This window comes from Pleurodeles waltl, chromosome 2_1 (genome assembly GCF_031143425.1).
Source record: "Pleurodeles waltl isolate 20211129_DDA chromosome 2_1, aPleWal1.hap1.20221129, whole genome shotgun sequence".
Taxonomy (NCBI): domain Eukaryota; kingdom Metazoa; phylum Chordata; class Amphibia; order Caudata; family Salamandridae; genus Pleurodeles; species Pleurodeles waltl.
The window spans coordinates 543,489,295-543,502,563 of NC_090438.1; the positions used below are offsets into that span (position 1 = coordinate 543,489,295).

At 43.7% G+C, this 13,269-nt stretch overlaps 2 protein-coding genes across 52 annotated transcripts in view; one reads left to right on the top strand and one right to left on the bottom strand.

Moving 5' to 3' along the window:
* The window catches only part of CLASP2 (cytoplasmic linker associated protein 2), a 1,425,897-nt gene that overhangs the window by 103,355 nt on the left and 1,309,273 nt on the right, over positions 1-13,269 (bottom strand). The window lies entirely within an intron of this gene.
* On the top strand, positions 1,673-5,775 carry LOC138266059 (uncharacterized). 2 transcript variants are annotated; one of them, XR_011199458.1, is made up of 2 exons: positions 1,673-1,818; positions 3,876-5,775. XR_011199458.1 is itself a non-coding variant. In XM_069214406.1 (2 exons), the coding sequence occupies exons 1-2, from the start codon at positions 2,226-2,228 to the stop codon at positions 3,985-3,987; spliced, it is 1,236 nt and encodes a 411-aa protein (XP_069070507.1). In that variant the 5' UTR covers positions 2,104-2,225; the 3' UTR covers positions 3,988-5,775. The 2 variants fall into 2 exon arrangements, 1 of the variants encoding a protein (XP_069070507.1); XM_069214406.1 differs by lacking the exon at positions 1,673-1,818 and adding an exon at positions 2,104-3,349.

A 13,269-nucleotide genomic window follows, 5' to 3' on the forward strand; every position in this document is an offset into this window, starting at 1 on the left:
CAAGGCACATGAAGGTGCTTCCCCATGCACAGCTGTCACCTGTAATGAGTCGTTTTTCACTTTTCCAATGAGCCCCCGTCTTAAAGTATTAACCTGAGTGATAATGGCCTCTTTGACAAAGTAAAGCGAGGTGCATTTCTTCACTACGTTAAACAATACTCTCAGGAGAGCTGTTAATCCACGCAAGCCATCTGTTGGGAGCCAACTGTCCCTTCCTTGCTCGCCATGGTTCCACAAGGGTGTTTCACACCGGATTCATCAGGGAAGTGGACACGTGCTGTAATTTTCTTCTGGAAGGTACACTGGAGGGCTGGTCATGGACCATAGGCAGTGTATATGTGTCTACAGCAGTGGGTTGGTGACTGCCATGCTAGCATACCTTTCTGGTAGGCTGCTGAATACACAATTGGGGGGGGGACTTTAATGCAGTTATGGTCAGGACACTTGACAAATCCTCAGCAAACCCCTCGTCCAGGATGCTGGCACTCCACCTAAGGGCACACTCCCTACACCTCGTAGATGCCTGGTGTAGATAGCACCCTCTTGATCAGGTGTTCAAGCACTGCTTAGCCTACCATAGACACTTCCACCTTGACTATTTCTTTTTGCCCACAGACTCCCCATCTGTCCTGCCATTTGATAAAGTTTGTTTTGACCAATGACTTTGTGTTTCACCACTGCGCATATTAGTTGCTCAATGTTCACCAGTAGCACATGGTATGTTTTGTTCAGTTGAGCCGCCTATTGGCTTTGACATGGCATTAGCCATTACTTTCTGTATTCAGTTTAGCCGTCTATGGGCTTTGACATTGCATTAGCCATTACATTCTGTATTCTGCCTATTGGCTTTGACATGCTGTATCCAGTCTAGCCGCCTATTGGCTTTGACATTGCATGCCTATTGACTTTGACATGATGTATTCAATTTAGCTGCCTATTGACTTTGACATGCTATTAGATATTCTGCCTATGGGCTTTGACATGATATTATATATTGCATTTTGTATTCAGCTTAACTGCCTATTGGCTTTGACATGATATTCAGCTTAACTGCCTATTGGCTTTGACATGATATTATATATTGCATTTTGTATTCAGCTTAACTGCCTATTGGCTTTGACCTGATATTCAGCTTAACTGCCTATTGGCTTTGACATGATATTAGACATTGCATTTTGTATTCAGCTCAGCTGCCTATTGGCTTTGACATGATATTATACATTGCATTTTATATTCAGCTCAGCTGCCTATGGGCTTTGACATGATATAAGACATTGCATTTTGTATTCAGCTTAGATGCCTATTGGCTTTGACATGACACTAGACATTGCATTTGATATTTAGGTTAGCTGCCTATTGCCTTTAACATGACATTGCATTTGATATTTAGGTTAGCTGCCCATTGCCTTTAACGTGGAGTTAGACATTGCAGTTGAGAATCTAAGCTGTATTTTTCCAAGCTGTGTTTTTGCACCAGAGAACCAAGATGTTTTGCTCTCACAGTAGACTAGACCTGATAAGAGAGAGTACATGGGCGTCGTTTCTCTTCCCTTGAGCTTGGGAACAGGAGTAGTCTTGGAGACCTGGCCATTCTCCAAAAGGCTTGCTCAGTTTCCCGGGTCTGAGAGGAGGGGGCACACCTTTGTAACGAATGTAACAGGCTGCAGAGAGTGAGATTCGAATCTGCCGGACCTCGTGCTGGAGCTTGGCGCCAGCTGCCAGCATCCCGTGTGGGTAGATGACACTCTTTCTCGCGGCTGACAGGGGTCATCAGCTTGCAGACCTTAGAAAGATGTAGCTGTAAATAGTTCCTACACGGTGAAGTATTTGTTTTGCTTTGCATTCAATATCTTATAAATATAACCTGCTGTGTATATTGCAAACTGATATATTTTGTTTGATTAACGCGGACTTGAAAGCTACTAATTCGTCATTCATTCATAAACATTGTGGTTGGGGAAGAATAAAATAAAAATAAAAGTCTTCTTTGACCTCAGAAGTGCATTTCTGTTGTGTTATGTTAGTGCTTAGAGACTAAATAAGAGGAAAGCACTACAATTGGTACCTGGAGTCGTGGGGTGTCGGTCATTAAGAGGTGATTAAGAAGGGGTTTGACGAGTTAGTAGATTTCTAAGTGCACACTTTAAAAGTGTAATTGTTTTTTGTTGTTTGGAGAATTACAGAAATTGTTTTCTGTTTGGGGAATCACAGTAGCACGGCAGACCATGTCTGAGAATACATGTGTTGATGAACTGCCTGATGGTGCTAAGAAAAACTGTGAATTGTTTTCTGTTTGGGGAATTACAGAAGAAAATGCATGTGTAGCTAAAAGGCCTGATAATGCTTTGAGAAATAATTCCCGTTGTATATATGTAGAAAACGTGTCTTTTGGAAGTAATGATGACAGAAAGGTCTGGATACCTTTATCTGCTTACAGAGAAATGCAGGAGAAATGTAGGAAGTTGGAACATGAAAATAGGAATTTACGTGAGCAAATTAGCCCGACTGAAAGTTATAAAAGGGCTGTTTTTGAAGAATCTTTCTTGTCCCATTCCAGTAATGAGGGGGTTAAGACAGCTCCGAGCTGCACTGAGTTTCCATGTGAGCCAGGGTTTTTGGCAGACAATATGCATTCCTTAACTGATAACATGGACGAGAGTCAGAATGTGATTTACGAGTTACCGTTGCAAAATGCACAAGTAAAACGAAGGATTTTAGAGCAAGACACCCCGAGTTTCATTAGCTTGTTTGATTTTTGGAAAAAGAATAGCCCTCATTTGAGTGAAATCCTAACACTTTTGTATATAGTCACTGTGAAAAATTATATGCAGTTGCGCGCTTGTGATTTGGCAAATGAAATAATGCAGACATTAAGTTTCTGCGCAGTGCAAGAAGGAAAAACTGATGTACATGTAAATCAAGAACAAGGAAAGAAAATAGTGCCCCTAGCTAGAATCATACAATGGATCTGGTACTTGCAAGACAGGGCTAGAGTACCACAGATAAAAGAATTACCGATGAAACTGTGTGCACCATTTGAATTCGTGTCCACTGAAGATAAAAAGCATGTTTGTTTTACTAATGATTCATTGACTGAAATGTTGTTTTCTGGCACCGTAGAAGGAACAGCGTTGTATAATGTGTGTCAGATTTTAAAGCAAGAGCTACGTGAGATGTGTCATTTTTATGCTAATTTTTGGTTCTTTGATAATGTTTTAGCACCTAACTGGTTCAATTACCTTGCAGATGTTAATGAGAAAAATGCAGAGAGAGAAGTGTTCACCCAGAATTCTGCCTTAGTGGGGATGGCTATGTGGGTGCCCCAGAAATGTGAAAAGGCCACTTACAGGTGGGCAGAGATGAGAGAGATGCACATTCCCCTAGATTTGATAAAAACTGTGCAGCACGCACAAAAGCAATCTGTCATGCAAGCAGTCACAGAGCAGTTGGGGAGAGGAAAGTTACCAGAACAGAAATGGCAAATTGATCAGGTTTTAGGGAGAGTGATTGCTGCAAATTACCAAGGAAAAATCGAAATTATGCTGATACCTAGAAAAGAATCTGATTCATTCATACAAATTGGAGACAGAATGGCCCAAATTGACAAAAGTGCAGTGAATGGAGGTTTGGTAAAGAATGAGTCTGCCCCAGCCCTTCTGACAGTGCAAGAAAAAGGAAGCTGTGGCGCAGCAGATAAAAACCTCAGTACTGATGTGTGGGCTGAAGCCCCAAGTGACCCTCCAGAACCTGCAGAAAATATAACAAAGGGCCCCAAAAACGTCCTGCTGATTATAAAACAGGGAAAGAAAGAGGAAGGGTGCAGTTTAAATGAAAAATGTTATTTGCAAGAAAAGTCATACTTGTTTCTTTTGCAGATCCGACCACGTTTCGCCACTGTCCCTGAGTGCGCTGTGTGGTCCCCCTTCCGGTGTGTGCGTGTGGGGTCGGGGAAGGGACCGAATCCCCAACCTGAACCTGGCTGAGTAAAGTGCCAGCACCATGGATCCATTTTGCGCAAACTGCGCCTTCAGTTCAAGTTCAACTTGTTTGCTGCGTTTTTTTTTTTTTTCCCCTCTCGTATGGAACTCTGACTTTTGCTTACCTTCCAGAAAACCTTTCATGAGCAGAACTCATGCCACATCAAATTGCTAACACTGTTGAATTAGAGACTCATTCAGAAAAAAAAAAACAAAAAAAATTGCCCAGTCTTTTCTATGTAGATGTATCTGATGTGAAAGGTTATGAAATCAATGTGTTAATTCACTTCTATTGCTTTACAGGGATTGCTTTGATCATAATGTTTTTTTTTTGTGCTGATGTTTTTTTTTTTTTTTTTTGTTTTTTTTGTTTGTTTGAAATATGAGATATGTGAAACAAAAATTCATTGGTCAAAGGGCGGAATGTCCTGCCATTTGATAAAGTTTGTTTTGACCAATGACTTTGTGTTTCACCACTGCGCATATTAGTTGCTCAATGTTCACCAGTAGCACATGGTATGTTTTGTTCAGTTGAGCCGCCTATTGGCTTTGACATGGCATTAGCCATTACTTTCTGTATTCAGTTTAGCCGTCTATGGGCTTTGACATTGCATTAGCCATTACATTCTGTATTCTGCCTATTGGCTTTGACATGCTGTATCCAGTCTAGCCGCCTATTGGCTTTGACATTGCATGCCTATTGACTTTGACATGATGTATTCAATTTAGCTGCCTATTGACTTTGACATGCTATTAGATATTCTGCCTATGGGCTTTGACATGATATTATATATTGCATTTTGTATTCAGCTTAACTGCCTATTGGCTTTGACATGATATTCAGCTTAACTGCCTATTGGCTTTGACATGATATTATATATTGCATTTTGTATTCAGCTTAACTGCCTATTGGCTTTGACATGATATTCAGCTTAACTGCCTATTGGCTTTGACATGATATTAGACATTGCATTTTGTATTCAGCTCAGCTGCCTATTGGCTTTGACATGATATTATACATTGCATTTTATATTCAGCTCAGCTGCCTATGGGCTTTGACATGATATAAGACATTGCATTTTGTATTCAGCTTAGATGCCTATTGGCTTTGACATGACACTAGACATTGCATTTGATATTTAGGTTAGATGCCTATTGCCTTTAACATGACATTGCATTTGATATTTAGGTTAGCTGCCCATTGCCTTTAACGTGGAGTTAGACATTGCAGTTGAGAATCTAAGCTGTATTTTTCCAAGCTGTGTTTTTGCACCAGAGAACCAAGATGTTTTGCTCTCACAGTAGACTAGACCTGATAAGAGAGAGTACATGGGTGTCGTTTCTCTTCCCTTGAGCTTGGGAACAGGAGTAGTCTTGGAGACCTGGCCAGTCTCCAAAAGGCTTGCTCAGTTTCCCGGGTCTGAGAGGAGGGGGCACACCTTTGTAACGAATGTAACAGGCTGCAGAGAGTGAGATTCGAATCTGCCGGACCTCGTGCTGGAGCTTGGCGCCAGCTGCCAGCATCCCGTGTGGGTAGATGACACTCTTTCTCGCGGCTGACAGGGGTCATCAGCTTGCAGACCTTAGAAAGATGTAGCTGTAAATAGTTCCTACACGGTGAAGTATTTGTTTTGCTTTGCATTCAATATCTTATAAATATAACCTGCTGTGTATATTGCAAACTGATATATTTTGTTTGATTAACGCGGACTTGAAAGCTACTAATTCGTCATTCATTCATAAACATTGTGGTTGGGGAAGAATAAAATAAAAATAAAAGTCTTCTTTGACCTCAGAAGTGCATTTCTGTTGTGTTATGTTAGTGCTTAGAGACTAAATAAGAGGAAAGCACTACACCATCACTTGTGCAACATATTCATAACCTCCACTGAGGGCTGTCAAATCAAGCCCCAGTCAAGCTGCAGTTAGGGTGAGGGTGCCGGTGGGCGGAGAAGAGGGGTGTCTGGAGGCTCAATGCTTGGAGGCTTAGGGAGGATGCCTTAGTGGATCTCCTCAGAGTCGCCACTGCTGAATACTTTGACTTAAACCAACAAGCAGTGAACTCCCCAAAGTGTCTATGGGAGGCATTTAAGATAGTGATTCGTGGTATGCAGCAGTCTGTGGTCGCGAAGGTAATAGAGAACAAGATCTTACACTCTTGGGAGTCCCAGATACTCACACTAGAACATTCTGCAGGGTGCCACTATCGGTGGCCCATAGATAGCAATTAGAGGACATGAGGTACTGAGACACACACTCCTGGATTCAGTACCTACGGCCGCCTCCTTCAATTTATTGGCTTTACAAAAATGGTAATAAGGTTAGCAAGTTGCTCTAATGGTTGTCACAGGGGTGGGAGGGCCACTGCACTGTCCTGGTGATTAAGTCCCAGGAGGGAACTCTCACATCCGATTCAACCAAGATCGCCACCACATTTGCAAAATATTACCACCTACTCTCAGACGTAATTCCCTTCCATCATTAAAACAGACCTACCCTGTAGCAGCTGACCTCCCAATCCATTCTTTGTTATGGTCCCACCGCTCTGCCTAGGTGAACCATTTCCGCTATTGAAGGTGCAGATAGCCATCTCAGCCTCTACGTTCAGGAAAACGCCTGGCCCAAAAGGCTTTCCAGTGGATTTTTGTTCCTCTCTTCTGGCACCCCACCTGCTTCTCCTTTTTGAGGAAGGTAGGTGTATAGAATCTCTGCATCCTGACCTCTGGTGGGCCACCATTATCACCCTCCACACAAGAGTGTACCTCTATCGGAACCATTTCCTTGCTAAATATAGAATTAAAAATACTGGCAATGATGATGGCCACGCAGCTTGCTATTATACTCCGGACGTGGATCCATTAAGATCAAAATAGCCTTATTCCAGGTAGGAGCATGCGCCATTGTCTTCGTAAAGTCCAGATGGCTCTTTCTTACATTAACCACCTATTGGGCCCGGCTGCGCTCCTCCTTGTTGACTGTAAAAAAGCCTTTGATAATATCCACTGGCCCATTCTATTTCAACTTCTCTGATGCATGAACCTTGGGCCTGAGTTCCTTGCTTTAACTAAGGAATTATACAACCGCCAGTAGCGTGGGTCAGTCAACTGGATGCTTTCCATGCCTTCCCTATTCAACACAGCATGAGGTTGGAATGCCACCTGCCCCCCTTGCTTTTTGCTTCGGTGATTGAACCTCTAAAAAATTGGATTACAACAGATGTCCAGATTCAAGGCTTCTCCTGGCCCTCACACCAAGAGGATAAAGTAGTGCTCTATGTGGAAGATATGCTACTCTATCTGCAATTTCCCCAGGTGACTCTACCAGGCCTCATTAAAATGTTAGAGGTATATGGCAATGCAGTTGGCCTATGGGTTAAATGGGAATAGTCCTGCCACATGCAGATGGCGGGCCCCAGGAAGGGGGGAGGGGGTAGGGTATTCAGAGACAGAAGCCTTAAACCTCTTGTCAACTTGGGATTGTGAGGACTCTAGCTTTTACAGGCTCTCTGAAGATATCCCCAGCAAGCTTGAGCATGCCTTTCAACATCAGCAAGTACTGGAGGGACCTCAGGGTGGAAGAGAGGGTTTGTAGCAGAAAAACATCCTTCTCAGGCAGTAGATAGAGCTCATCCTTATGAAAATCACCCACCTGGTGAAGAACCTTCTCATGGGAGGCTGCATCGTTGGGAGACATGGTTTGGTGGGGTATAAATCCGGGTCAGTGTTTGCTGGGGAATAAGCCAGATAATCATTCCAAGGGTCAAGAACCTGGATATCATAAGAGGGGTCATAGGGAGACTATGGATTGCCCCATCACCTGAATGTTGAGATCCCTGAGGTGAATGTGGATGGGAATCTTAAAGCAGCGGGGGGGGGGAGGGTCAGGGGGTGGGACTAGGAGGGGATGGCCAAGCAGGTAGAGGAGGAGGAACAGGCATGGAAGGGTCAGGCAGCAGTGGAGAAGTTAGTCTCTTCTTGTAGGGTTCCTTAGGTGGTGAATAAGGATTAGCCATTATCCTGCCCTTCTCTGGCTGGATGTGGATCCTCTGCTGGCCAGCGTCTAAACGTACCTGGGGTCTCTGCAAATGGCCTGGATGGAGCCGAACAGGATGGGCATCTAGAATACTTGGAGGTAGGTTTCAGATTCTAAGCTTTCGACTCTGAAACAGGCCAGCCTGGCGTCTTCCGATCCAGCGCTGAAGCAGTTGTCCATGTCAAGGGGCAAGGCCTCGAGGTGGAGTTTGGCGCTGAAGGTTGAAAGGGCATCAGGTCTCGTTCAGTAGTTTGGTGCTGGCCATGGCCATGAGGCATTGGTGGCCTGGAGCCATCTAAAGAAGCATGAGAACTTTGTGCTGGTTCCGCAGAAGGACAGGTGGTAGTGGTACTCACTACGGGGTCCTCAGCAATAGGCATTGGGCTGATCGGGCACAGCCGTTTTCTGCATAACTTACTCCCTGCCTTCACCGAAGATGTCCAGAGTGTCCTCCTCTCTTGGGGGCTGGCCACGGAAGACATGGCAATGTGGTGCTCCCTACAGTTACAAAGGGTCTTCTTATTACGGAATGCAAAACTAGCTACACTGGATACCTCTTGATGACCTGGGAAGAGGCACAACCGAAAGGGAGTTCTTTTACATTAGGTGGACATTCTCAACCTTCCATCGATAATGAGGAAACAATGTCAAAGTAACACCGGATGGTAGACTGACAAGAAAGTGGGATTGTTTGGACTGATATGGGACGGTGCTGAAGGCCCGGCGGAAACATCAGGACGCATCAAACAGGAGCTCCCATAGACAAGTCTGAACCCAATGGCGGAGAAAAACAATCTGACCATGGAGCCGATTCCCATGTTCATAGTCTTCAATAGATGGAGTCACCACACCTTGTGACTCGAAAAAACTTCTTCAAACAAAAACAAGTTTCACAAGTCCAAGTCCAACACTATAAGGCAGCAGTATGCACAGCATGTGTTTCTACAGCGACACATTCCACAAACAGAGACTTCATTAGGAACAATCTTACCGTAGGCAAGTACAGAATCAGGAGAGAACCATGAATCTCACTAACTCATCTACCACTAAATTCAAGATCTATATGAGGACTGATTTGTCAATTATGACCAAAGACTCTTGGATTTTCCATATACTTTTTACAGACTTAAAAACTGTTTCACCAATTATTTTTATCTAGTTGATTCAGAGATAAACCTTTACTCTTGTGAAAGTGAAATACAGTTCAGCAGATGTGATGTGACTCCATGTAATGCATAATGCCTTCCGCACACCCTGAGGTTTTAGCTGTCTCCAAGCAAGGACTTTTTTGAAGAAAACCTAAGACCACCTAAAGATGTCATACATGATGTGGCCATTATGGTAGCTATGTAGTTCCGTTTGATAGTAAAAGACTTTCTGGTTGACAGCGGCTCTGCAATGCAGTCTGCAAGACAAAACTTCCACTCAGTTGCCAGGGCTACAAAATCAGATGGGGATCTTTTCTCTTTAAATGAAGAAAATAAATCAGCATAATGGTACCACAATTAAACACAAGATTAAGACTTGTACTACAACTATCCACATTTTTAGCACATATAAATGCTTTATTGTAAAGCTTCATCCTGCGGAGAGACCATGAACTCAATCCTCAGTAGTTGCTAATGATAAAAACGACATTTGTTTAACAAGTCAGGTTTTAAAGAGAGCAGAGTGCCTGGAGCAGGAATGACTATAAAGAAAAATGAGATTCAAAATATTTCTACATTGACCTCAGGGCAAAGACTGAATTGCTTCCAAGTTAAGCCCCCTAAGAGTAGTTTATAAAATAGTTTTTTTTGCATTAACAACATTGGTTCCAAGAGACAATTCAGTCTGTAGTAAGCATTATTCAATCCATTGATAATAAATATAATATTAACTAGGTAGTGGGATAGATCTGGAGATGTCGTCTCCAATACCTGCATTAAGAAGATGGATCAAATTTTGTGACAAGTTTGTTCTAAGACCCAAAGAATAGTAACACCTCTCAGAAACTACCAAAGATGTCTGATATTCAGTACTGCAACTGTACCAAACCAAACACAAAACTATAAAGTCATGGTCAAGAGTACTATAAAAGAAAGACTCGCCGTGAAGAAAAATCAACTAAATATTACAAATAAGCAGAAACCATATTGCTTCTAGTGGACAATGTCTAGATAGAGAAGTGTCCAGTACTGGCACATCTGTGTCTGCATACTGCCATTTTAAAGTTAACTAGTAGGCCAAGGTAAAGAACTACTGGTAAATGAGTCTATGGGGGTTATTCTAACTTTGGAGGAGGTGTTAATCCGTCCCAAAAGTGACGGAAAAGTGACGGATTTACCACCAGCCGTATTACGAGTCCATTATATCCTATGGAACTTGTAATACGGCTGGTGGTATATCCGTCACTTTACCGTCACTTTTGGGACGGATTAACACTCCTCCAAAGTTAGAATAACCCCCTATATGTCCGATAACACTTTACCTTAAAAGGCAGCATTTATAAGGCAGTTATCCAAGTAAAGGGCAATAATTACTTCAAGGCTCTCATGCACTACAAAGCTAAATAAACAGTTAGGCACTGATGGGTGAGTGTATGCTGGTGTATGTAGGGAGGAATACAGGAGCCATCCTGCTTACCTATTAAATAAAGAAGGACTGACAAATAAGACACTATCTTCAGCCAAAGTAAGGAAAATACTTAAGAAGCAAAGTGAAATGGCCATAGTGTATTGCATGTGCATTACTTGAAGGTTTTATATACTGCTCAGATGCAAGATTAAATGGTCTTTAAAATCTCATTAAGATCTTTCTTGAACACACCCCAATCCCTGTCAAGTGGGAAGCTGGAGAATGGTCTAACTGAATTTAAATAAATCCCCACTTCATATAGTAAGCTTAAGTTCATATGAAGTTGTGAAATTAGGTCCTCTGCTCAGACAAAAAGTCACTAAACGTTTGGGCTAGTCAGGAATAATGACATTCATTACAGCTGACAATATTAGATTCCATTAGCACGGAAGGGATCAGAGGAAGGAGACTTAAGGAGTAAACAAAAGTACCATCCCCACTAACATTCATAACACTTCCATTCAAAACAGAATCTACTCTCAAAGTTGCAAGTGAAATGTTACATAACAGTACAGAAAGTAAACTGAAGTATTAGAGTAATCAACGGAGATCAATGGGGCATGTAGTTACTAGGAAGGACAAAGGTACTGTTGAAAGTACTTTTAAATTACAATGGTGAAAAACTTACAAAAAAACAAGCAACATTTGAGTTTTCTGCTTTTGTTGTCCTTAAGGAAATTGATAGCCTGATTGAGTAAAAACAGGAGGAACTTGGCTGGCAAACAAATGGTGTAGTAAAGTAAAAGTTACATAACACACTTTCTGCGGCTCTGCGCCAGATCCACACCACCCAGGAAATGGAGCAGAGCTGCTTATAAGAACCACCTCTGAGCTCTGACTTCAGTTTCTTGCATGAATCTGTCTGCACCCACGGATGTGGAGCATTTACCAATTGTCGATACCAGTGTGCAGAGCTCAAAATTGGGACCTTTTCAGATGTTAATAAGAGACCACTCCACAGAACCAGGAGGCGGGAGGGCAGTAAGGAATATGTGGTTTAATAGAGTATCCACTAGAATGAGAATTACCAAAGTCAAGTAACTAGTTCTTCTGATGGATACTTCTAACCAGAGTCCTCACCTTTAGAATAGGTGCCAAAGCAGTACGTCCCAAAGTTGGAAGGTCTGTGGAGGGGCATAGACCAAAAAGGACTGAACAGGCAAGATTGCCTGTCCTATCGGACCTGCCTGTCATGGCAATAGTGCTTCACGAACATGTGCAGTGATGCCATTGTTGCTTCAAGGACGAGCACTCTATGTGCCAATGCAGAGGTAATCAATCAATCAACCAAGGGGTCTTGTAGAGCGTGAACTTGTCACCCCAGGGCGTCTCCAGGTGCTGGAGGAATGCTGCTGGCCTTGTGCGGCTGGCAATGTCGGTCGAAGAGAAGTCTTGAGGGGATGTCGTTCCAGAATCTGGCAATAAGCATTCGCAGTGGATGCGGGTAATGTGAGTCTGGGTGAGGGAGGCTGAGCGGTGTTCTTTGGTCAGTCAGTGGAAAGTGAGGCAGTTGTTGATGTACGCAGGTCCTGCGTTGTGGAGGGCCTTGTATGCGTGCGTGAGGAGCTTGAAGCAGCATCTTTGCTGGACAGGGAGCCAGTGGAGGGCCCGGAGGTGGGGAATGTGGCAGGTGTTTCTGGGGAGGACAAGCCTTGCTGCAGTGCTCTAGATGGTATGGAGGTGGTGCAAGAGTTGTTTCATGATTCCGGCGTATATCGCGTTACCGTAATTGAGTCAGCTGGAGATGAGGGCCTTGGTGACTTTTCCTAGTAGAGATGGGGATCGATCAGAAGATCTTGGGAAGCATGCAGAGGATGAGGAAGCAGGCACATGAGATGGTGTTTTACTGTTGCTTCATGGTTATTTGGGTGTCCAGGAGGATCCCGAGGTTGCATGCGTGGTTGGTGGGTGGGGGACCGAGGGCAGCTGGCAAGCAGGTGTCATCCTAGGGGGATGGCTTGTTCCTGAAGATGAGGATCTCCGTTTTGTCACAATTGAGCTTGAGGCAGTTGGTCCTCATCCAGATGGCGATGTTGGTCATGGTGTTTTGTAAGCTGGTTCTTGTGGTGGCAGCGTCTGCGTGGGATAAAACGAGCTGGGTGTTGTCGGTGTAGGAGATAATGTTGAGTCTGGGAGTGTGCGTGATGTCTGCCAGTGGAGTCATGGAGGTGTTGAATAGGGTGGGGCTGAGGAAGGAGCCCTGGGGCACTCCACACATGACGTCTTAGGGTGTGGAGACGTAGGGAGGGAAGTGGATTCTCTGTGTCCAGCTGAAAAGAAAGGAGGAGATCCAGGTGAGTGCATTGTCCTGGATGTCAATGCTGTGGAGTCTGGTGATGACTGTGAGTTGGGAGATGGAGTCAAAGACTGTTGATTGGTCGAGGAGGTTGAGGGCTGCTATACCTAGGTCGAAGAGGCGTCTGATGTTGTTGGTTGCTGCAATCAGAACGGTATTCGAGGTAGTCAGTGAGCTGGCGGTTGATGCCATTTTCCAAGACTTTGTCGGGGAATGGGAGGAGTGAGATGGGGCTGTAGTAGCTGAGGTCACTGGGGTCGGTTGAAGGTTTCCTCAAGAGGGGCTTGACTTCGGTGTGCTTCCAGGCACGGGGGACAGTGTCTCTGGAGATGGAGGTGTTGAGGATTT

Coding starts and splice junctions, on each gene's coding strand:
- LOC138266059 (XM_069214406.1), top strand. CDS start 2,226: ATGTCTGAGAATACATGTGTTGATGAACTGCCTGATGGTGCTAAGAAA. Junction 3,350..3,875: donor TGTGAAAAGGCCACTTACAG/GTGGGCAGAGAT, acceptor TTTCTTTTGCAG/ATCCGACCACGTTTCGCCAC.